This window comes from Salmo salar, chromosome 15 (genome assembly GCF_965601325.2).
Source record: "Salmo salar chromosome 15, fSalSal1, whole genome shotgun sequence".
NCBI lineage: Eukaryota > Metazoa > Chordata > Actinopteri > Salmoniformes > Salmonidae > Salmo > Salmo salar.
In genome coordinates, this window is record NC_138305.1 from 37,850,001 (window position 1) to 37,874,343 (window position 24,343).

The 24,343-nt window shown below is 48.2% G+C and overlaps 1 protein-coding gene across 2 annotated transcripts in view; it reads right to left on the reverse strand.

Moving 5' to 3' along the window:
• LOC106571345 (midasin) overlaps positions 1-24,343 on the reverse strand; it is a 70,212-nt gene that overhangs the window by 27,648 nt on the left and 18,221 nt on the right. For both annotated transcript variants that reach the window (XM_045695636.2, XM_014144290.3), the window contains exons 24-66: positions 23,573-23,751; positions 23,235-23,443; positions 22,865-23,011; positions 22,624-22,765; positions 22,295-22,429; positions 21,589-21,727; positions 20,745-20,883; positions 20,292-20,422; positions 19,964-20,102; positions 19,660-19,789; positions 19,154-19,411; positions 18,754-18,951; positions 18,359-18,567; positions 16,982-17,104; positions 16,582-16,779; positions 16,348-16,455; positions 15,777-15,965; positions 15,591-15,680; positions 15,154-15,417; positions 14,736-15,003; positions 14,262-14,421; positions 13,935-14,051; positions 13,642-13,850; positions 13,343-13,491; positions 12,928-13,127; positions 12,546-12,775; positions 9,622-9,735; positions 9,347-9,476; positions 9,059-9,165; positions 8,809-8,942; positions 8,532-8,692; positions 8,144-8,264; positions 7,692-7,905; positions 7,361-7,604; positions 6,972-7,095; positions 5,847-6,014; positions 5,397-5,611; positions 3,195-3,600; positions 2,920-3,032; positions 2,094-2,763; positions 1,807-1,968; positions 1,366-1,648; positions 911-1,149 (exon numbers count right to left, since the gene is read on the reverse strand). In XM_045695636.2, coding sequence (XP_045551592.2) covers positions 911-1,149; positions 1,366-1,648; positions 1,807-1,968; positions 2,094-2,763; positions 2,920-3,032; positions 3,195-3,600; positions 5,397-5,611; positions 5,847-6,014; positions 6,972-7,095; positions 7,361-7,604; positions 7,692-7,905; positions 8,144-8,264; positions 8,532-8,692; positions 8,809-8,942; positions 9,059-9,165; positions 9,347-9,476; positions 9,622-9,735; positions 12,546-12,775; positions 12,928-13,127; positions 13,343-13,491; positions 13,642-13,850; positions 13,935-14,051; positions 14,262-14,421; positions 14,736-15,003; positions 15,154-15,417; positions 15,591-15,680; positions 15,777-15,965; positions 16,348-16,455; positions 16,582-16,779; positions 16,982-17,104; positions 18,359-18,567; positions 18,754-18,951; positions 19,154-19,411; positions 19,660-19,789; positions 19,964-20,102; positions 20,292-20,422; positions 20,745-20,883; positions 21,589-21,727; positions 22,295-22,429; positions 22,624-22,765; positions 22,865-23,011; positions 23,235-23,443; positions 23,573-23,751 — 8,065 coding nt within the window. The remainder of the gene's footprint in view (positions 1-910; positions 1,150-1,365; positions 1,649-1,806; positions 1,969-2,093; positions 2,764-2,919; positions 3,033-3,194; positions 3,601-5,396; positions 5,612-5,846; positions 6,015-6,971; positions 7,096-7,360; positions 7,605-7,691; positions 7,906-8,143; positions 8,265-8,531; positions 8,693-8,808; positions 8,943-9,058; positions 9,166-9,346; positions 9,477-9,621; positions 9,736-12,545; positions 12,776-12,927; positions 13,128-13,342; positions 13,492-13,641; positions 13,851-13,934; positions 14,052-14,261; positions 14,422-14,735; positions 15,004-15,153; positions 15,418-15,590; positions 15,681-15,776; positions 15,966-16,347; positions 16,456-16,581; positions 16,780-16,981; positions 17,105-18,358; positions 18,568-18,753; positions 18,952-19,153; positions 19,412-19,659; positions 19,790-19,963; positions 20,103-20,291; positions 20,423-20,744; positions 20,884-21,588; positions 21,728-22,294; positions 22,430-22,623; positions 22,766-22,864; positions 23,012-23,234; positions 23,444-23,572; positions 23,752-24,343) is intronic.

Here is a 24,343-nt window from a genome sequence, read left to right on the forward strand (position 1 = left end):
CTACAGGAAAAGGAGGGCTGAGCATGCCCCTCTTCTCATCAACGGGGCTGTAAGAGGAGCAGGTTGAGAGCTTCAAGTTCCTTGGTGTCCACATCACCAACAAACTATCATGGTCCAAACACACCAAGACAGTTGTGAAGAGAGCACGACAACGCCAATTCCCCCTTAGGAGACTGAAAAGATTTGGCATGGGTCCCCAGATCCTCAAAAAGTTCTACAGCTGCACCAGAGAGCATCCTGACTGGTTGCATCACCGCCAGGTATGGGAACTGCTCGGCATCCGACCGCAAAGCGCTACAGAGGGTAGTGCGTACGGCTCAGTACATCACTGGGGCCAAGATTCCTGCCATCCAGGTCCTCTATACCAGGTGGTGTCAGAGGAAGGCCCTAAAAATTGCATAAAGACTCCAGCAACCCTATTAGAGACTGTTCTCTCTGCTACCGCACGGCAAGCGGTACTGGAGTGCCAAGTCTAGGTCCAACAGGCTTCTTAACAGCTTCTACCCCCAAGCCATAAGACTCCTGAACAGCTAATCAAATGGCTACACAGACTATTTGCATTGACCCCCCCTTTTTATGCTGCTACTCACTGTCTATTATCTATGCATAGTCACTTTACCCCAACCCACATATACAAATTACCTCAAATACCTCGACTAACCTGTACCCCTGCACAATGACTCGGTACACCCTGTATATATAGCCTTGTTATTGTAATTTTACTGTTACTTTCTTTTGTTTATTTAGTAAATATTTTCTTAACTCTTATTTTTCTTAAAACGGCATTGTTGGTTAAGGGCTTGTAAGTAAGCATTTCACGGTAAGGTCTAGACATTGTTGTATTCGGGGCATGTGACAAATGAAATTTGATTTGGCACTGGTGGAATGGTCCACTCTGCATGGTTCTCACCTGGACTAGGGCGGGGTGCTCGGGCCACTCCTCCAGCCTCTGTCCGACGGCCAGGGCCAGCTGCTCCAGGACAGGCAGACACAGGCGGGCCTCACTCATGTTGGGCTGCTGGTAGAAGTCATAGGGCCCGTCTGGTTGGAGGGTCAGGCTCTCGGGGCCTGGGGTCCCCTGGACAGTGTTTTGGAGCAGGGTGCTGAGAAACAGCTGGGTGCCTGTCAGCTGCTGGTCCATCTCTGAGTCTGAGGGTCACAAGGGGGACAGATGGTTTTAGACAAAGTCATGTCTTAACACAGCCAACAGTAGAGTTATGGAAATATCCTAAAGACAAAAGCAGGATTAAGTTACATGATATCATTCTGTAGGTAGGGCTTAAAAGTCCCAACATCTCTTTTTCAGATGTTGTGTAATTTTATAGAAATGAATACAAACGTGGCGTTACTAAGTGTACTACCCACCCATGAGATGGTAGAAGCGTGACATCACCGGGGCTGTGGTCTGATAGGAGGAGACCAGAGCTCGAATGTGATCTTTGCTGTGATTGGCTGGAGCGCTGGCCTGGTACCACAGTGATTGGGTGTAGCCCAGACAGAGGCGCTGATGGACCTGTACCACAGTGTTCATACAGGCTGGAGACAGGAAGCCAGCCTCGTTGGGATCCTCTGTCACTTCCTCCTCCTCTGGCTCTCCTCTGTCTGCTGGTCCCTCCAGACTGGGCTGGGTGGTGATGTCAGCAAAGTCCTAAGTAGAGAGAGCAGAGAGAAAGAGGGAAAGAGAGGAAGAGAAGAGGAGAGAGAAAGACAGAGGCAGGTGAGTTATGGTTGCAAAGTTGACCTGGTGATAGTAAAATGTGATAAACCAAAGCGAGATTACATTGGCTAGCCCTGAAAAGACTGTACCTTGTTGAACTGGGGGAAGCAGCGTCTGAAGTCTCTCTCCTCTTGCTCGTCCTCACTCAGACCTGTTCCGTGGAGTCTGCTGCGGTGGCGATACAGACTGGCTTCTAGCTGCTCTTTCTCCCTCGCACGCCTCTCCTGCTCGTCCCACTCGTTCACCAGAGCCTGGACATATCACACGACAAACATGAACACTGGTTGGGCCACCTGTCAATCAATAGGATCAGACCACAAACACCAATCAAAAAGTTGACATCTCACGTTATCCAATCAAAACGTGTGACACTCACCTGACAGATGTGTCTGAAGAGTTTGAGTGTGTCCTGGCTGAGCTGACCAGTGGAGAGGGCGTGGCACTGCAGGTACAACAGAGCGTTCAGGAGTAACGTCCCGGGCTCTGGGACCACGTGATCCAGGTCCTGCTGGGGTAAGAGCTTCCCTAGGCCCCTCAGAACATCCATGCAGCCCCTGGAGCACAGGTAGTCTGCCCTGGCTAGGTAGGAAGGCATGCTGGGGGACACTGAGGGGAAGGCCAGCAGGCAGGACACCAGCTTGGGCAGGCCTGGAATCGGGGTGAGGGAAGAGGCCACCTGGGATGCCACCAGTCTCATACCATGTCTCAGCTGGAGGATGGCAGTCCTCAGGGGCCCCACTACGTCAGGGTACAGCGGGTACTCCTCCGCCAGCCTCTGGGCGAAGCGGTGCTGCGAGGCCTGCCACACAGCCTCCTCCTTCAGCAGGCCCTGAGTCCCTGACCTGGATTTGGTGCCGCTCCCCTGGAGGGCCTTGAGCAGGTGGGAGAGCAGATCCTCTATGGAGGCTGGCTGGCCTATGCTGCAGAGGTAGTGCTGCAGCTCCTGGAACAGCCTGCCATACTGGGGCTCGTTGGGCCTGCAGGCCTGCTTTCTGGAGAGCTCTGCTATCTGCTCCTTCACCTGCTGCATACGGATCCACAGGTACCTGCAGAAACATCACAGGGACAATGACGTTTAGAATGACCCTATCTGGCAAAAAAACAGTCAACCAGAACTATCTGATCAACATCTGTAGCCAATACATAACACATGTCATGGTGTTTTAGGTCAGACACAGTGAGTTGTTCTGTATGTTGTTCACCTGATGCGAGGATGCTGGAAGCCATCGGTGGTGCTGCTCTCCTCCAGCTCAGCTCCAGTCAGCAGCTGAGAGGACAGACTGCGTCCTCTCCACTCCTCCTGCAGCAAAGCCAGCTGGGAAAGAGGCAGAGGCACCCTCAACTTCACATATAGGGGAAGAGAATGACACTCTACTCCAATGTTAAAAAGAGAAGAGACTGTTGATATATCCCATCTCCCCTAGTACCATACAGTGTTAACAAGATAAAAGAGACAGTAGCATTGACAGTGGCCCACCTCCTCCTGGGCGTAGTCCAGCTTGTAGGCCCTCTTCACGGCCGGGTCGAAGATGGTCTGTGGGGTCCAGGTCTTGATCTGCAGCAGGCCCATGTTGACCCAGAAGACCCCAGAGCGGACCAGCTGGCTGAAGCCTTGGACGCGGATGGAGCCCTGGACCCTGTTCTGGACAAACTGCTGAAGGCAGGTGAGTAGGGCATCTAGCAGGCCTTCGGGGAGCTGGTTGGCGGGCAGGAAGTCTGTGAGGGTGGTCTGGACATCCTGGGCGGCCACCAGAGGGTCCTGGTCTTCCACCAGGCTCTCACAGGTTTCTGTGTAGCTCTCCTGCAGCCCTGGAGGCAGCAGCTCTGATATGGACTGTAGCTGCCGGCGCAGCACCACGCCCTGCAGCCGCAGGTCAGTACCCCTGAGAGGACCGAGAGAGAGAGCGCGAGAGGGGGAGACTGAGTACTAAAGCTATAAAGTGAAAATAGTCATTTCAAATAGATATGAACAGCTGCCGTATATACAGTACACGTGAAACGTTTGGACACACCTACTCATTCAAGGGTTTTTCTTTATTTTTACTATTCTGTACATTGTAGAATAATAGTGAAGACATCAAAACTATGAAATAACGCATATGGAATCATGTAGTAACCAAAAAAGTGTTAAACAAATCAAAATATATTTTATATTTGAGATTCTTCAAAGAAGCCACCCTTTACACACTCTTGGCATTCCCTCACAACCAGAATTCATGAGGTAGTCACCTGCAAGTCACCTTCAATTAACTGGTATGCCTCAATTAACTGGTATGCCTTGTAAAAGTTAATTTGTGGAATTTCTTTCCTTCTTAATGTGTTTGAGCAAATCAGTTCTGTTGTGACAAGGTAGGAGTGGTATACAGAAGATATCCCTATTTGGTAAAATACCAAGTCCATATTATGGCAAGAACAGCTCAAATAAGCAAAGAGAAATGACAGTCCATCATTACTTTAAGACATGAAGGTCAGTCAATCCGGAACATTTCAAGAACTTTACAAGTTTCTTCAAGTGCAGTCGCAAAACCCATCAAGTGCTATGATGAAACTGGCTCTCATGAGGACCGCCACAGGAATGGAAGACCCAGAGTTACCTCTGCTGCAGAGGATAAGTTCATTAGAGTTACCAGCCTCAGAAAATGCAGCCCAAATAAATGCTTCACAGAGTTCAAGTAACAGACACATCTCAACATCAACTGTTCAAAGGAGACTGCATGAATCAGGCCTTCGTGGTCAAATTGCTGCAAAGAAACCATTAATGAAGGACACCAATAAGAAGAAGAGACTTGTTTGGGCCAAAAAGCACGAGCCATGGACATTAGACCAGTGGAATTCTGTCCTTTGGTCTGATGAGTCCAAATTTGAGATTTTTGGTTCCAACCGCAGTGTCTTTGTGAGACGCAGAGCACAGTAGGCGAATGGATGATCTCCACGTGTGGTTCCCACCGTGAAGCATGGAGGAAGAGGTGTGATGGTGCTTTGCTGGTGACACGGTCACTGATTTATTTAAAATTCAAGGCACACTTAACCAGCATGGCTACCACAGCATTCTGCAGCAATACGCCATCCCACCTGGTTTGCGCTTAGTGGGACTTTCATTTGTTTTTCAACAACCTCCAGGCTGTGTAAGGGCTATTTGACCAAGAAGGAGAGTGATGGAGTGCTGCACCAGATGACCTGGCCTCCACAATCACCCGACCTCAACCCAATTGAGATGGTTTGGGATGAGTTGGACCACAGAGTGAAGGAAAAGCAGTCAACAAGTGCTCAGCATATGTGGGAACTTCTTCAAGACCGTTGGAAAAGCATTCCAGGTGAAGCTGGTTGAGAGAATGTGTGCAAAGCTGTCATCAAGGCAAAGGGTGGCTACTTTGAAGAATCTCAAATATGTTTTACACTTTTTCGGTTACTGCATGATTTCATCGTTTTGATGTATTCACTATTATAGTCAAAATAAAATATGCAAAACAAATAAAAACCCCTGGGATGAGAAGGTGTGTCCAAACTTTTGTCAGGTACTGTACAGTGCAAGCCCCCAAATCATATATTATGTGCATCATTCTGTCATTTGATGTAGGTAGGGCAAGGGCTATTTCCCTAATTATAGTGCCAGCGTTCTGTATGTTGTGTATGGTGATTCCTCTCCGTAAGCTTGAGGTAACATCTCCAGTGAGCGTACCTGAACTCAGCCAGTGCAGGGACAGCCATGTTGTCCCACAGCACGGCGGTGACGTCTTGGAGCTGTTGGGTCCGCTCCCTCCACTCCCCCAGGGTGACCCGGGATGAGGAGAGGAGGGACGTCCCCGTGGGGTCCCACCAACCCCCCATCTCGCTGCTGCTAAGAACCCCCAACATGCACCTTGACCACACTGCTTTGCTCAGCATGCCAGGACCCTGGAGGAGACACAGGAAGAGTGAGTGAACTCCTCAGTTAGAATGACTTAGTTGGAACACTTAAATTCAAATCAAGAAATAACTGATTGAAAACAGAATAGCAGGAAATTCATTTCAGTGATGTGAATTGATCCAAAATCCTGATGCATATCTCCATAGACAACATGCATTGAGCTTGTTGGCAAGCTGTGAGCCTCTCACATCACATAGATGTTACATTAGCTACCTAACCTACCATGTTTTCAGGTGACAGAGGTGTCTTGGATGATGTCATCTGTCCCTCGGAACACAGGGGGTCCCACTTCAGCCAGCGCTCTGGGTCAGAGGTCACACTGCTGCTCCACAGGGCCGCCAGGGCCTCTGATAGCAGATCACACCACACAAACTGCAGCTCCTCCGCAGGCTGGTAGGAGAAATGCAGGCACTACAGTCAAGTCAATACAGTTGCGTGCACACAGGCAGCCCAATTCTGATATTGTCCTTATAACCAATCACATCAGATCTTTTTCAGAGCTGATCTGATTGGTCAAAAGACCAATTAGTGAAAAAAAGCAGACTACATCACTGCAGTACACTGGGGTGCCTTGAGAAACTCTCAGGTGTGCCGCGAAACATCTCCTAATCTCTATTCGTTTTTGGAACACTCACTTATAAGCCTGTGACCTGTGGAATGCACATGGACTTTTGACTTACGAGCACCAGGTCCGGTCATATAATACATTGAATGGCACATGGTTACATCTATCGTTTCAAGTCGGGTGCGCTCAGGCTGTTGTTGTTACATTTGTATCATTTAAGGGGTGCGCATCATGAACAAATTAATGTGTATAATTTGACTTGGCCTGTGAAAACCATCAGCACAGGCAAGTCTGATTACTTTTAGCTGTACCACATCCTCTGCCATAGAAACAAACTGAGCATGGTCACTCCTTTACAATGCAGAAACCCACGGTCTTTAGCCAAATCTTTCAGGACTATTTTACCTAAATATTTCTAGCGCGGATTTGCGGGAAGCTTTTAAATGAATCATCATGAGTAAGATACTATGAAAATAGTTCAAAAACACCCCATTTAATCTGTTGTCACAGAAAAAATATAATCTGCAGTATGGATCCGATGAGATCCAGGTCATTGCCACTAAATAAATACATAGGGACATTTTAGGTGTGCCGCACAATTTCTTTAGCCCACCAAGGTGTGCCACGGTTCAAGAAAGGTTGGGAACCACTGGCCTACATGACACAAAACCAGATCTTCTGCTTTATGTTTGAGGCACAGATACAGGATTGTCCTCTTGAAGGACAATAAAAATCAATCAATCAATCAATTATACTGAGGGTAAACTGGTTGAACCGCTGACCCGGTCACTGCTGAGGAGGAACCAGAGAGGCTGGAGCTGGCTGACGTTCATGGGGGTGGACTGGAGACAGAAGCGCAGGTGTTGGGAGACCTCGCGACGCAGGCTGTCCTCGGACTCTCTGTCACTGTGGAGAAAAGTGCACAGTAGTTAGTTATCCATACAACTACATGACACAACATAAAACATTTAACAATACCACATGTTTCTATGTAATTACTGGTGCTTTTGTGTGATGTTTTTAATGTGCCAAAGATACTTTTCTGTCTAATGTAAATTGGATAGACAATTAAGCTTTTTGAATTTGATACATTTGAAGCACTAGATAGATTCAAAATCTAATTCAATAAAGCAAGATAATCCTCCATTGACCCACTGTGGCCATCTCTTACCCCTGTGTGAGAGCCAGCTGCAGCAGGTCGGTGCTGAGCCTGAGCTGGTTGAGTACGGCCAGCTCCTCCATGAGAGGCCAGAGTTGGGCCCTGCGGCTGAGCTGCTGTAACACCTCCCTACAGGGAGGGGCGCTGTCTCCCTGCTCCCCCTCGTCATGCATAGAGGAGCGCACCTCCAGTAGGCCGCACGAGGTCATGTGACCCTGCTGCTGCTGCACGCACGACACCAGCCTCTCAAGGACACCTGGGATCAGGATATAATTGAATAATGAATAGTTAGAGAGGGATGACACAGACACTGACACAACTTTAGTATGTAGCACCAGGTTACCTGAGTTCTGGGGTTCTAGCTGGTTGTTGGCCAGCAGGACCAGGCCCCAGGCTTCTAGCAGGCTTTCCTTGGTGTCCAGGCCCAGAGCGGCTCCCTGCAGGCGAACCAGCTCCTGTCTCCACAGGGAGGCCGTGTTGTCTAGCCTCAGGTCGCCCACGTCCAGGGCCCTGCTCAGGACCCTCAGCTGGGATGCACACTCGGCTACAGACTCCAGCTATGGGAGACAGCGATGAGTCAGATGGATTAATATTAGTATTGTATTACCATACTCTCAAGTCTTAAACATGAGGAAGCCTGGAAATCAAGGCTTGGTTATGCCAATAACTGATAGGAGAGTTTACAGTATAGGTGCTTGTTTCAGATAGTGTGTTGAATGCGCTCTCTCTCCGAGTAAGGTGGGTGTTTGAGTAAGGTGGTTTAAATGTTTGCTCGCTCTGTCTCTTTCTCTCTACCTTGAATGGAAGGGGTTTCCCCAGTATTTTCTGGATGCCCTTCAAGGCGGTAGCCACAGTGACAGAGGTGGACAGGACAGTCTGGATGGCAGCTGACACAGTCTGGAGCTCCTGCTGGCCACTGGAACAGTACAATAACAAAGGGTTGCTATCATTACATTTCCGGGTAGAAAACACAAAGTCTCTGTCCCAAATGGAACCCTTTTCCTTATATAGTGCAATACTTTTGACCAGGGCCCATATGGCTCTATGTAGGGAATTGGGTGCCATTTGGGACGGAACCAAAACCACTTTTACAATAAAGTCAATTTCATTGATTCGACTGTCCAGAAGGTCTATTGGAGGATTCTAATACTACTTCCTGGGTAAAAAGGAAGGTGTTACTCACTCATGGGTGCCATCTCCCAGTAGTAGCTGTGGAAGCCGGAGGATGAGGTGTTTCTGCACCCACTGCCAGTGTAGCGAGAGGACCGACACTCCCTGGGAGTCGGCAGGCAGTGAGTTACACACCTGCCAGAACCGGTCTCTCCACTGCAGCAGCTGCAGGATCTGTGGACACCATAGATACTATTTATTACAAACAGAATTTCAGCCCAGGTTGATGACGGTTACTGAATGAGAGACATTAACTAAAATGGAATTACAATGACTACTACGGTATTAACCTCGAACATGAGATGGTCAGATATGTAGGGCTGTCCAGTCTGCACGGCCTGCAGTGTAAAGGTGTCCCACAGGTCAAAGAAGGAGCGCAGGTGCATCAGCACTGGGTGGGGCAGATGACCAATGTCCACCGTCCCTTTAATGGTCAAAAAAACATATGCAACATTATAACACCAGCAATATTATCATTAACCTTTACATTTCAGCAAGCACACAGTCACCAAGTCGAGCTGTACGGAAGCAGCACAGTACCTTTGGAGAAAGCAGTGGCCAGCCTCAGCGCACTGTTGTGTGCTGATGTCTTGATAGCACAGCTCCCCACTGCAGCCCTCTCCTCTCTGTCCATCAACAGTATGATCCTGTAAGGACACACATCACACCCAGGTTACTCAACACCACTGCCACCATGTAACCCCAGTTACTAAACAGCCAGACTACCAGACAGAGGATATACCCCAAATGGTTCCCTATAGGCCCTGGTCAAAACAAGTGCACTATACAGAGAATAGGGCGCCATAAGGGACACAGCCAGACACATACCTGTTGGCCACTGCATTGAGAGCCTCCATGAACTCCATGTACCTCTCCTCGTCTTCAAAGTTACACGTGTTGGCCAGAATGTCCAGGTACTGCTTGTTCCAACGCATGTCAACCAGAATCCTGTAATCATCTAATGCCGACATGAACATTAATGGCAATTTTTTAACTTGTGAAAAGTGATTGTTTGGACGGGAGTTATGATATGTAATATTTGTGTAAAAGACCTGGAGAGGGTGTTAGAAAATAGTTTAGTTACAGCGGTTAGTTTAGCCTACCTGTGCTGTGTGGTTGCAGCAGCTCAGTGAGGCACTTTCCCTTCACAGTCAGCTTGCTGCTGAACATGGCCTTCAGAGCCCTGTTCCCTGCCTCCAGCTGCACCAGTGCCACCTCTGTAACAACAAGCGGATCTCAGAGCAGTCCTTAAGAGTAACACGCACCAAATACAGATAGCAACAAAGCTCCACTGACCACAGAGCAGTCCCTTGACATAAACAGTAACATACACCATATACATGGCCCTGGTTGAATAATGGTGCCGGAGGGGTTGGCTGCCGTTTTACGGGCTCATAACCAACTGTACTATTTTGTTCGTTTTTTCACATTGTTTGTAACTTATTTTGTACATAAAGTTGCTGCTACTGTCTCTTATGACCGAAAAGAGCTTCTAGACATCAGAACAGTGATTACACACCTCCGACGCGAAGGATATACTGCTTCCCGGACACCAGGCCCAAATCCTCGTCATTCACGTGAAGAAAAGACAGGGATAGAGGGGTTGAAGGTCGGGGTGCCTTGTGAGAATTCATAGGCGAGTGAGTAAACCGCCAATACCCTTCTATTGGCCAACGTTCAATCACTGGAAAACTAACTGGATGATCTACGGTCAAGACTATCCCACCAAGGGGAAGTGGTCAGATGACGCGGATGCTACGCTACAGGACTGTTTTGCTAGCACAGACTGGAATATGTTCCGGGAGTCATCCAATTGCATTGAGGAGTATACCTCCTCATTCACCAGCTTCATCAATAAGTGTATAGACGACGTTGTCGCCACAGTGACCGTACGTACATATCCAAACTAGAAGCCATGGATTACAGGCAACATCCGCAGCGAGCTAAAGGCTAGAACTGCCGCTTTCAAGGAGCGGGACACTAATTCAGACGCTTACAAGAAATCCATGCCCTTAGACGAACCATCAAACAGGCAAAGCGTCAATACAGGACTAAGATTGAATCCTACTACATCGGCTCTGACACTCGTCGGATGTGGCAGGGTTTGCATACTATTATGGACTACAGAGGGAAACCCAGCCGCGAGCTGCCCAGTGACGCGAGCCTACCAGACAAGCTAAATGCCTTTTATGCTCGCGTCGAAGCAAGCAACACTGAAGCATGCATGAGAGCACCAGCTGTTCCAGACGACTGTGTGATCTCACTCTCCATAGCCGATGTGAGCAAGACCTTTAAACAGGTCAATGTTCACAAGGCCGTGGGGCCAGACAGATTACCATGATGTGTACTCCAAGCATGCGCGGACCAACTGGCAAGTGTCTTCACTGACATTTTCAATCTTTCCCTGACCGAGTCTGTAATACCTACATGTTTCAAACAGACCACCATACTCCCTGTGCCCAAGAATGTGAAGGTAACCTGCCAAAATGACTACCGCCCATAGCACTCATGTCGGTAGCCACAAAGTACTTTGAAAGGCTGGTTATGGCTCACATCACCATCATCCCGGAAACCCTAAACCCCCTCCAATTCTCATACCGCCTCAACAGATCCACTGATGACACACTCAATTGAACTCCACACTGCCCTTTCCCACCTGGACAAAAGGAACACCTATGTGAGAAAGCTGTTCATTGACTACAGTTCAGCGTTCAACACCATAGTGCCCACAAAGCTCATCACTAAGCTAAGGACCCTGGGACTAAACACTTCTCTCTGCAACTGGATCCTGGACTTCCTGACGGGCCGCCCCCAGGTGGTAAGGGTAGATCCTCAACACCGGGGCCCTTCAGCGACGCGCGCTTAGTCTCCTCCTGTACTCCCCGTTCACCCATGACTGTGTGGCCAAGCACGACGCCAACACCATCATTAAGTTTGCTGATGACACAACAGTGGTAGGCCTGATTACCGACAATGATGAGACAGCCTATAGGGAGGAGGTCAGAGATCTGGCAGTGTGGTACCAGGACAGCAACCTCTCCCTAAATGTGAGCAAGACAAAAGAGCTGATCGTGGACCACAGGAAAAAGGAGGGCGGAACAGGCCCCCCATTCACATCGAGTAGTGGAGCGGGTCGAGAGCTTCAAGTTCCTTGGTGTCCACAACACCAACAAACTAACATGGTCCAAGCACACCAAGACAGTCGTGAAGAGGGCACGACTACACCTTTTCAGGAGACTGAAAAGATTTGGTATGGGTCCCCAGATCCTCAAAAAGTTCTACAGCTGCACCATCGAGAGCATCCTGACTGGTTGCATCACCGCCTGGTGTGGCAACTGCTTGGCATCAAACCGTAAGGCGCTACAGATGGTAGTGCGTACAGCCCAGTACATCACTGGGGCCAAGCTTCCTGCCATCCAGGACCTATATACTAGGCAGTGTCAGAGGAAGGCCCAAAAAATTGTCAAAGACTCCAGTCACCCAAGTCATAGACTGCTCTCTCTGCTACCGCACAGCAAGCGATACCGGAGCGCCAAGTCTAGGTCCAAAAGGCTCCTTAACAGCTTCTACCCCCAAGCCTTAAGACTGCTGAACAATTAATCAAATGGCCACCCGGCATATTTACATTGAACCCCCCATTGTTTTTACACTGCAGCTACTCGCTGTTTATGATCTATGCATAGTCATTTTACCCCTACCTACATGTACAAATGACCTCAACTAACTTGTACCCCCGTACGTTGACTCGGCACCGGTACCCCCTGTATATATCCTCGTTATTGTTATATAATTCTATTGTGTTACTTTTTATGATTTTTTTTTAAACTTTAGTTTATTTAGTAAATATTTTCTTAACTCCATTTCTTGACCTGCCTTGTTGATTAAGGGCTTATAAGTAAGTATTTCACGGTAAGGTCTACACCTGTTTTATTCAGCGCATGTGACAAATACAATTTGATTTGGTAGGTAGCAACAAAGCTCCAAAAAGATAAAAAGCTGATGGAAGGGCAGTGAATGAGCTCCATACCAGGGGCGTGTTTGTAGCTCTTGGCCAGGCTGGAGAGCCAGGCGGTGCGGAGCATCCAGTCTGAGTGCGAGGCCCTCTCGGTGAGTAGCCTGACGGCGGTAGGCAGCAAGCGCAGGGTGTCACCGTCCTCCTCCAGGTCCACCACGCCGCCGGAGAAAACCAGGCCCTCGTGCAGCACTGCCCCACTCTGCAGAGCCCTCTGGAGGTCACTCAGGCTCAGAGGACGGCTCCTGGTCACACACACAGGTCAAGCTAAACGTTAGCATTACAGCTACAATAAGACCGGGTACAACTCTGGGGCCTAGTTATAACCCGTTTTTCCAGGTCTGGTCACATGATCAGGAGAAACGCCTATGTCCGACCTGTAATCTATGAGTCTCACCTCTTGCCCTGCATGCTGAGTGTGTTGAGGCAGAAGGAGAGGACCTGTCCGTCGCGGAGGACCGAGGAGAAGCAGGAGTCTTCGGTGGAGAGCAGGGCTGAGGGAAAGCCGTCGGGCCACACCCCTGCACACAGCAGCCCGCTGCCCCAGTCCTCTGTGTCCAGGATGGACAGGTGGCGCTCAATCACCTCCTGGGCTTGCTGGAACCACATGTAAAACTCCATTCTTTATTACTGACTTCAATTAATCTACTAGGAACCTAATATAATATGAACATAACTAGGGTCTTGGACTGAGATATCACTGTATTAGGCTGGTTGTCAGTGTATATTACATCACAGAGACAGGCTAGTTGAGGTTATAGCAGTGGGAGTAGAGGATGTTCTATAATAGACAAGGTGGTGTTGGTTGGTACCCGTTGGATGGCGGTGGTGCGCTGGCAGAGGGAGTAGGCCTCCCCACAGGCATGTTGCAGGGCACTGGGCAGGTCCACCCCTCTCTGCAGCTGGCAGGACAGCAGGGCTGCAGCGTGGAGCAGGGAGGAGACACATGATGCAGGGGAATCTGGATAGACAGAGAAAAAGGAAGAGATAAGAGATTCATACTGGAGGAGTCATTCTATGGATACCTTTGTTTTATCTGAAGAAACATGCAAACTATAGCTGATGTCCAACTGAAACTACATATTTTGGAGAGGTTTCCCTCAGTGCTCACCCCAAATGGAAGCTTTGATGTCAGTGTGTATTTCAATCAGCAGGTCACACACACAGTCTCCGGTCACACCAGCAGTGTGGAGAACAGTCTTCAGGTCCAGAGTGTCCCAACAGACCCCCTCATGTTCCCCTGGGATGTAGATCTCCACCCCTCGGTTCCTCATGGCTCTGGAGATCTCTCCGTGCACTGGGTCCATGGTCAGGAACAACCTAGAGTCAGGCCAGATGATGAGTTGAGACTGGCCTGTCCAAACAGAGTTGATATGTGTGTGTGTGCAAACCTTTGTATTGTACCTGAAGTTGGGGTGTGGGGTGATGGAAGGAGTGGTTCCATCGATGACCCCACGCTCGTTGATGGTCAGACACCCACCGGGCTCCAGCAGGGCATTCAGACGGTCCAACACAGAGGGGCTTAACACAAACAGAAACACAACACCCATTAACCTTACATTTACCATCTGCAACACACTCTGGTGCCATCCAGCCTCACAGAAGTGAGAAGACCTGTTTACTCACACTGTACCAAGATCCTCAACTACCTTCAGTGACACATTTAGAGGTATAATTAGCTATATTGTGATCATTTAAGATGCAGGTCCTGCTATTGGCTGCTTTCTTCACCTGCAGAAGTTGACATTGTCCATGAGCAGCCAATCCCCAGCCTGCAGGGCCTGGACCAGCATGCCGTCCAGCCACTCAAAGCCTCCGTTACTCCAGCCGTCCTGCAGCTGGGCCAGACGCTCCTTCAGCAGGGTGAAGTCCATCTGCAGCTTGGACATGTCTGGAGGGAGGGAGGGTGAGGGACACAGTACATGGTGTTTATACTGCTCATTCAGGGTTAATCACATGAAGATATAGGGAAACATTTTCCTCTCGCAATGACATGTGCTGTGAGCAAAATGTTATGGTTAGTTTGCTCACAGCGTCTGTGTAGAATGACCTAGCATAGAATGACCCATTAGCACCAAAAAGTTTGTAATTCTTAACTTCAAACATTCCATAAATCACCTACTCATACACCATCACTATGACTCTAGTGTCAGTCTGTTCCAGAGAGAGCTTCACCCTCAGGATGCTGCCTGTTCCTGACATTACCTGTGAACACCTTGAGTTTGGTGTTGAGCTTCTGCAGCAGGAGGATGATGACTTCTAGTTTGTTGAGGGCTTCAGAGGTCACCGTCCCCCCGGTCCTCTCCAGGCCCTCCTCCTTCAGCCAGCGACAGAAGAGGCTCCAGGTCTTCAGCAGGAACTCTGTGTCCTGGACCCCTGCCCCGTCCAATGACATCAGGCCTCGCCGCGTTACCATGGCAACGATGTAGTCCACGTTCTCCAGCACCTGCTGCCATGGCCGCACGATGTCCACCTGGAAAACAGACCCAACCAGCTTGTAATACAACACTCAATATTATGATATCAAGAGTGTTCATAATCCCAAAGGATTTACATTGATTACTATATTTAGTTCCCAGCTTGGTCTCTCTTTGAGACTCTGTGACTAGACTGGACTGGTTACCTGTTCAAACCCTCCCAGCAGCTCGGTGGTGTCCATGGCACTGTTCATGGCCATGACCCGGAGGCGGTGTCCGGTGAGCAGGGCCAGGAGGCGCACCAGGCTGGTCTTCCCGCTGGCCGTGGGGCCCACTAGCACCGCCATCCAGCCCATCTCCACACACTTCATCAGGGACTCCAGGGGCCGCAGTGCCTGGTGGGTGATAGACAGAGGGGGGTCTAGGGCCACAGGTGATCCACCGCTACGCTGGAGGACAGAGAAGCCCACCTGGATGACAGGGAGAGAGGAGGACGAAGAGAAGGGTTAATTCACTATGTGTATAGCTAGCTCTGAATGAAACGATATGACACCATGTACAGCCAGCACATATGATTCATTCAAAACATTACTTGATAATATCTTTCAACCCAAAACTGAATGGAGTTTGCAACATGACTGACCTGCAGATTGAGTGGAGTGATGTGGAATTGTCTTGATCCGGTGTAAGGCTCAAAGTCCTCTCCAAACACCTTCCTGAACACAGATAGCACCTGAAGACAAAACATGTGATGAGATAAACAGGAAGTTTGAACACAAACCCACTGAGTAAAGATAGTGCATATGTACAGGAGTTGTAGTCTACATACCTGTGCCTTGTCTGCCTCGGTCCTCATCCTGTCAGCGTACACCAACCCCACGTGCTGACCCGGGTTGAAGAACCCTGGTGATTGGTCGGTCTGCATCAGCTGACACCAGCGGAACATGTCGCGCAGGTTGAACTCCCAGGGGCCTCCTTTTTGACCCCACTTCCTCTCCACAGATACATCAAGGACCAGCTGACAAAAATCAAATAGAATACAACTTTATTGTCCATCGAAACGGAATTGTTCTTTTTACTGTCTTTTTAGGGGAACAGCGGTAAGCAATGTCAGTGGCTAGGCAAAATGGTGTTCAAGACAGCAAAAAATGACTTAGTTGACTAAATATGTTTTTGGTCACTGTGCCATGCACTAATGCCTATAAATGTAAGGAACATCAGCTGCTGCTATACAGGCTGGTGGCCATTGTCCTTGGCTGGAACAGTGGGGTCAAATTTGGACACGTCATCTTCCCAATAGTCAATGGTCACAGAGCAAAAAAGCCTATCAAGTCTTTTTACAACCAGTTGTTTTGAAAGAGATAAAATGGGAGCCACTGTAAAAGGACTCCTCTACCTACCCGGTTGTTGAACTGCACCATTTTAGAGATGATCTGATTGTCAATATTCGGGAAGATGGAGTCTCCTATAAATTCCATGTCCTCACTGGTCAGCTGATCCACAAACACCTGAGAAAACAGTTGAAATTCCAATACAATTTCACAAAAAGACAAATATATATACAACCATACTATTTATTCAACATTTCAATACATAATATATCTAAAATACTTGGCTAGCTCTTTATATCTTACCTGAGTGAATCTGTTGAGGAAGGATTTGGGCAGGCCCTTGCGCCCCCCTCCTTGAGTGAAGGGGTTCTGGCAGCCGAAGATCTTTGTCTTCTCGTGTTGTACCTGGAAGCTCATGCCCAGCTCTGGGATGTAGATCTCAGCACGGTGATCAAAGCAGGCGTTTAACCCCTCCAGCACGGACTGAGAGGCCAGGTTCAACTACACAGGAGTAGAGAAAAATAGATGCGTCATTATCCAAAAATTGTGTCATACTTATTTTGCTTTCTCCTAAAGCTTTATTCTTTCTGGAGTCCCACTCAAGAATTGATGTAACCTGAAACAATGCAAATTCCCTCTCAAGTTGACATGTCTATTAACTGGTGAGTTAATATAAAAAATTTAAAAAAACATGATTCCATACCTCATCCAGGACAATCCAGTGTCCAGCCTTCAGTCCAGCCAGGAGAGGGCCATCGCGCCATGCAAATTCTCCCCCTTTCCCTCCTTCCACAGGCAGGTCGGTCCCAAACAGGTCTGTCACATCCTGTCAGGAAAGGAAATTACATCATACATAGGTTTAGAGTGCCATCACTGGTGTTTTTAATTCCTCCCTTATGGTGCTTTTCATTTCAAAATATTATGCATTTAAAACAATATGACAATAACTTGTACCTATAAAATCTATACTGAACAAAAATATAAAAACGCAACATTCAACAATTTCAAAGATTTTACTGAGTTACAGTTCATATAAGGAAATCGGTCAGTTGAAATAAATTCATTAGGCCCTAATATCTATGGATTTCACATGACTGGGAACACAGATGTGCATCCTTTGATCACAGACACCTTTAAATAAAAGGTTGATCAGGCTGTTGATTGTGGCCTGTGTCCCACTCGTCTTCAATGACTGTGTATAGTTCCTGAATATTGGCGGGAACTGGAACATGCCGTTGTACACATTGATCCAGAGCATCCCAAACATGCTCATTGGGTAACATGCCTGGTGAGTATGCCGGCCATAGAAGAACTGGGACATTTCCAGCTTCCAGGAATTGTACAGATCCTTGCGACATTTCGTGCATTTTCATGCTGAAACACGAGGTGATGGCGGCGGATGAATGGCACAATAATAGGCCTCAGGATCTCGTCACGGTATCTCTGTGCATTCAAATTGACATCGATAAAATGCAACTGTGTTCATTGTCCGAAGACATCTGTGGCATTGTGTTGTGTGACAAAATTGCACGTTAGAGTGGCCTTTTATTGTCCCCAGCACAAGGTGCACCTGTGTAATGATCATGCTATTTAAGCAGCTTCTTGATATGCCAGACCTGTCAGGTTGAGGGATTATCTCGGCAAAGGAGAAATGCTAACTAACAGGGATGTAAACAAATGACTGCACAAAATCTGAGAGAAATAAATGGTTTGTTTGTATGGAACGTTTTCTGGGATCTTTTACTTCAGCTCATGAAACAACACTCTACATGTTCAGTATAGTTTAAAAAGTTCAGACATTATGTAACAATACAACATAGTATTCACCAGTGGAGGCTGGCTCATAATAATGGCCGGAATGGAGTGAATAGAGTGGCATCAAACCATGTGTTTGATGTATTTGATACCATTCCACCTATTCTGTTCCAGCCATTACCACAAGCCCGTCCTCTCCAATTAAGATGCCACCAACCTCCTGAGGTGTACACATGTAAATAAATAGTTATCCAGACAATAACATTCAAAATTTGCATTATCATAGTAAAGAGCCCCAGTGAAAGTTTGTGAACAGTTTTTTTACAGTTTGCTCCGAGAGGTTGATCCTGACGAGGTGGTTCCCAGAAGCCTTTGCCAGGGCGGCCACCAGGCTGGTCTTGCCCACGCCAGGGGAGCCCTCCAGCAGCACGGGTCTCTGCAGCTTCAGGGCCCTCAGGAGCCTCTGGGCGTTAACTGCTGTGGTGCCTGCTGCTAGGGCATAGTCAGTCAGGCTCCTGCTCTCACTCTCCGGGCCTAGCACAACACAGGAAACATTCAGTTCCATTTTTACAAAAACAGATCCATAATAAACCACATGCTCTAGTTAAGGGTTGGGTTCTTAATGGCACCCTATTCCTTATATAGTGCTATCTCTTTGACCAGGGTCCAATGGCCATTTGGGATGCTTCATGCTCTAATCTAGGATAAAAGTGTTCCCACCTGAGGAGATGTAGAAGGGGTCGATGCCAAAAAAGTCGTCCCCCCACTGGGGCTCCCTGAGCAGGCTGGTGTCGTAGACCCTCAGTGCGTCTAGCATCTCCTGGTCCAGCTTGGTGACCCCACCCAGCTTGGTATGCAGGAAGCTCAGACAGGCCCTGCGTGCCACAAAGGCATTCTCCGCAGCAGATACTGTTGTCCCTGTGACATCCCAAGAAGGAGAGAAAGACGTGAGATCATGTGATTGTAGCACTGAGGCCTACTAAGCATCATGAAGCATCCTACACATGCACAACTTAGGAGTTTGGTGTCCTTACGAAAGCACCAGAACATTTGCTGTGTATTTCCACTATAAACAACAACAATAAGCAGTGTACTGTGACCTAGTGGCCTGGTATCTGACCTGAGCCGATGGCGTCCACGTAGACCAGGCACGCGGCGTGGATGAAGGCAGTGACCGTGTCCAGCCGGAGGTCCCACTCAGCCTCCTCCTCGCCCTCGTCCCCCATGGTCATGAAGCCGTCGGCGTCACGCTCACACACCAGGTTGAGGAAGTTGACCCAGGACAGGATGTCCCTCACGCTGACCACGCAGCGCCGCCCAAAGTCCTGGTTGGTCAGCCAGTCAATAAAGTCCAGCATGAGCTCGGCGATGTCTCCTCCTGGGTTGGGGGTCAAAGGTCATAGTGAGAGATAGCTACAACAAGGAAGTAAAATAGAAATGGATGACCTTAATAATACAGTGGGGTATGGTGTGTACCTATGAACACATTTGAGACTAAGAACAACAAAAACTGAAGAGATTTACACTCAAATGAGATACGTACAGGTAGGGAGACTATTCTAGCCTATCAAATGCTACTCCTAGATGAGATGTATTCTGTCTGTGGTGTGTGGAGGAGAGGAGTACCTTGGTGGTCGTTGTCATCCAATGAGAGGCTGGTCCTCAGGTTGTGCTGGATGATCTGCACCAGGTCACTGCGGCTGTTACTCTGAGGGCACCAGATCTCTGTGAACCTGTTCCTCAGCGCAGGAGAGAGCTGGACACACACACAGAGAAATGTTAACAAGTTGGACTGATCATCTACAAAACAAACAGAAGTGGTTGTGGCCCTGTATGTCCCCTCCAGAAATTGGCAGAAATTGAATAGGATGTAATTTTAGGGGCCGGTTTAGACTCCGGCCCTGCTGGTTCATCTATTGTAATGGTTTACCTCTTTCTTGCCGAAGTCTCCTCCAGGGTTCATGGTGGCAACCAGGCGAAAGTTCTGCTCTGCTGTGATCAGCTCCACATCATCGTCATCTCCACTTCCTTTCTCTGCCAACAACAGAGACTTCTCCGTCTCTAGGACACTGAACCAATCAGAGCAGGGTCAGACGTCAACGATAACTAATGAAGTGTTATACGCTAACTAGTGTGAGAAAGCGGCTCTATTACCATATCCACAACTAGTATACCATTCAGAATTAAGTGATGTATTGGGCAGGGATTCTAAGCAGTACACTAGTGCGGATATTGGAACATAGTCAGGGTGTGTGTACCTGTTGAGTCTCTCCAGCACAGAGTCGTCAGCCAGGGAGATCTCGTCCATGAGGAACACCCCTCCCTCTCTCATGGCCAGGACTAGGGGCCCATCATGCCACTCAAACAACCTGCCGTCCTCAGCATCCGCCTGTACCAACACACGACGGGGGACCTTAATGCCTTATAAAGGGTTTATGAGGGTTTAGGGGCGGCAGGTATCCCAATGGTTAGAGTGTTGCACTAGTAACCGAAAGGTTGCAAGATCGAATCCCTGAGCTGACAAGGTAAAAATCTGTTGTTCTTCCCCTGAACAAGGCAGTTAACCCAGTGTTCCTAGGCCGTCATTGAAAATAAGAATTTGTTCTTAACTGACTTGCCTAGTTAAATAAAGGTTAAAAAAAAGAAGAAAAAAAAAGAGGGTTCATAACTTAGTTAATTTAAATTGTGACCATAAACGGTGTAGTATCTACCTGGTGTGTCCCAGTATGTCTGACAGGACGCAGGCCCCCCAGGAAGTCAGACGTCTCCATGTGCAGGTGACAGTTGAGGGAGAAGAACTTCTGTCCGGCCAGCGCCGCAAACAGCTGGCAGATGGTGGTCTTACCACACCTGGGGGGAGGAGAACGTATGTTCTAACTGATCGGTCTTTCTGGAGGTTTAGGCTAGTATGTTACTGCAGGGGTTCCCATACTTCTTTACTCAGGCCTCCTCTTCCAGCATAGGGGAAAATCCCACGCCCCACTCCGTGCACACATCTATTTCCACGGGCACAAGCACTGTTCATGACACAAACTGTTCACACCCCTCTTGTTGGCGGAGATAACATTTTGCAGGTTTACAGCTTATTTCCTGCAATTCCATACATTTTGTCATGTCTAATTTGAGTCGAGTGACACGAACATCTACAAAATCTACGGGCTCAACAACCTAGCTAAAAAACATTAGCTGACACACTGATCAAGACATTTCTGACATGTTATAGATAAATAGCTCTCTGAGGTCGGCAATTACTAACATGTTATAGGAAAACTGATGCTGCACTTCTCAATTTCCAAATGGCCCCTTGTGCATTCTACTATTACAACTTTCAACAGTAGGTTGAAAGCCGGACTGAGTTCCCCCCCCAGGGGCGAGCCCCCCCAGTTTGGGAACCACTACGTTACTGCACTGGCTTCAGGAGAAGTGGACACAGTTAGGAGAGCTTTGTCTTTCTGTAGTACTTACTAACCCATTCACGTCACCTTCTGCTCGCTTTACAGATTTCATTGACAATTGGAGAGATTTCCACAATCAGGAATTTAGGATGAATCCTACCCAGTGTCTCCCACCAATAGAACAGACTCCCCGAAACGCAGGGCCCGTCCCACCAGCACGGCCAGTCTCCTCATCCCCCGCGTCCACACCACGTGACGGAACTCCTCAGGCACACCCGCGATGCTGTCCACGAACGGACCTGCCATTCACAATAAACCAGGTTAACTCTGACACACTGGCCAATACAAATAGCCTAATAAACTTGATCAAAATCATTAGCAGATTAGTATGTTACAAAGGGAGGTGATATCATTCCAGCACAACACCACATGACAGACAATCCATCCCCTTCACACGCAATATTCATGTTCACACTCCATTGACCCCACATAATGGAGAATAGTGATACACTGTACCTTGTTGTCTCAACATCTAAAGCACATATTTATGTATGTGCAGCCAAGAGTTGTGAGGTTTCTCTCATTCCCTACATGCCCTTATAAAAGACACCATATTCATCTTGAACATTCTCCATACCACATTCACACACTGAACATTCTCCATACCACATTCACACTGAACTTTCTCCATTCAACATTCTGTATTTTGACAGAACAGTTGTAGTCACAGTAATGCTTTCCTGTGTTGTTGACACACTCCTCCAATATGAACTGTTTGTGAATGAGCAGGGTCATGCACACAGTTGGGTCGGGGTAAAAAGGGCATGTTGGTGTGTGCGTGTGTGAGAGAACCAGGCTCTACTCACTAAACTGTGTGGTGAGTTGTTGCTCTGAGAACAGGGTGTCAGAGGTCACCGTCCTCTTGAAGTGTTTCTCCAGGATGGACTGGATAGTGGAGGCCTCCTCTGGCTTCCTGACCCGCCCAGCCAGCAGCATGAACCCTGAGACACACTAACACTTCAACAATCCTAAATACTTAGGTGAAAAGACATTACCATTGAAGTGAAGCGGAACATGATTTCACACATAAATCACGCTGAAAAACCAGATAGAGAAAGCAATAGAGACAAAAACGGATGATAGTTCGTCGTATAAGATGGGACGAAAGTGCTGCTGTGATCCTATTGGGGCTTACCGTCATCAGCCAAATGCTGCAGCCAATCGCGGGAGGCATCGGTTTGCTCCTCCAGCCGATAGCGGTCGGCCCAGCGGAAGAGATCTCTCAGGGTGATGAAGCCATGTTTCCCAGCAAACACTGTAGATCCCCTGCGAAGAGACTATACACACAGCGAGTGAAAAAATTATAACATAATATTACCTTATTGCCAATGGCAATGAGTTAGCATATGAAAGGAGATGAAATATGAGACAGTCACCTGGAGATCCTGCATGACTTTGACCAGCTTGGAGCAGTAGGATGGAGGGAGACTACATCTCTGGCAGAGGATGGTCTCTAGCTCATCACTAGGCAACTCGTCAAAGTGAAGCTCCACAAAACGATTCCTGAAGGCCCTGGACAGCACCTGAGGGGAGAGAAATTATATTGCACTCGCTGAGACCTGGTCTACCAAACTACACTTTCATCACCATCCTAATTCCTGTGCCCGTAGGAACAGATCCCATGGTACTCAATGAGCGTAGAAAATGTGTGCTTGCTTGTCTTGCACTATTTATGGCTGTGAAATAACCAAACTACACTATCCCAATTTAATCCTAATAACCCACCATGGCCTGAGTCACACGTACCTTTCTGCCTCCGTAGAGACCAGGAGGATTCTGGGTAGCGAACAGCATGAATCGGGGGTGCGCTTTGATCACTTCCAGTGTCTCTGCGACAAACAGCTCCCTGTTGTCGTCCAGCAGTCTGTTGAGGGCCTCCAGGACGTCAGTAGGGGCCAAGTTCAACTCATCCAGAATAATCCAGTAGCCTTTCCTCATGGCGTCAATCAGAACGCCTACAGGGGAAGCATACAGAGACACACATGCAGAAGCACATACACAAAACGAAGACATTACACCGTGATTATGAACAGAACAATCTGTGAGACACTGACTGCAGGGCTACAGTGTAGAACTGGCCGTACCCTCTTTGAAGACCAGCTTGCCCTTGCCGTCAGAGGAGTAGCAGCCGATGTACTCCTGGATGTCTGTGTGCTCGTGGTTGTTGATCCTGACACACTGGTTCCCCGTGGCAGCTGCTATCCACCTGACCAGGCTGGTCTTTCCCACCGAGGTCTCTCCTTGGATCAGGACGGGGTGGCTCCTGAAGAACGAACAAACAAATATAGAAACAGAATATTTCTAGTAGATCCGGTTAGTGTCTGTGTTTCAATGTGCACTTAGTGGAAGAGGAATTGGCTGACCTCAAGTGTAGAGGTCATGGATTGGTCCCTAATGGCACCCTTTCCCTAGTGCACTACTAGGGTGCCATTTGGGACGCCGACTGTGTCCAGAGAAACAATCAAGTACTTACTGGGGACGACTGACCTGTGGCGAGGTCGTGTAGAATTGACCTGTGGCGAGGTCGTGTAGAATTGACCTGTGGCGAGGTCGTGTAGAATTGACCTGTGGCGAGGTCGTGTAGAGTCTGTTTTTAGCTGTGTTTCAATTGTGCAATTGATTTTCCTTGGACTGAAGTGTGGTCATGTATGCATCCCTAATGGCACCCTATTCCCTAGTGCACAAATTCTGACCAGAGCCTAGGGATTAGTGCACTATGTAGGGAATAAGGTGCCATTTGGGACGCCAACCATGTGTCCAAATCAGACTAAATTAACCTCGTAATGAAGGGCAGAGAAAGAAGTCGAGCACTGGGAACAATTGACCTGTGTTGAGGTCATGGCAACTACCGTCCA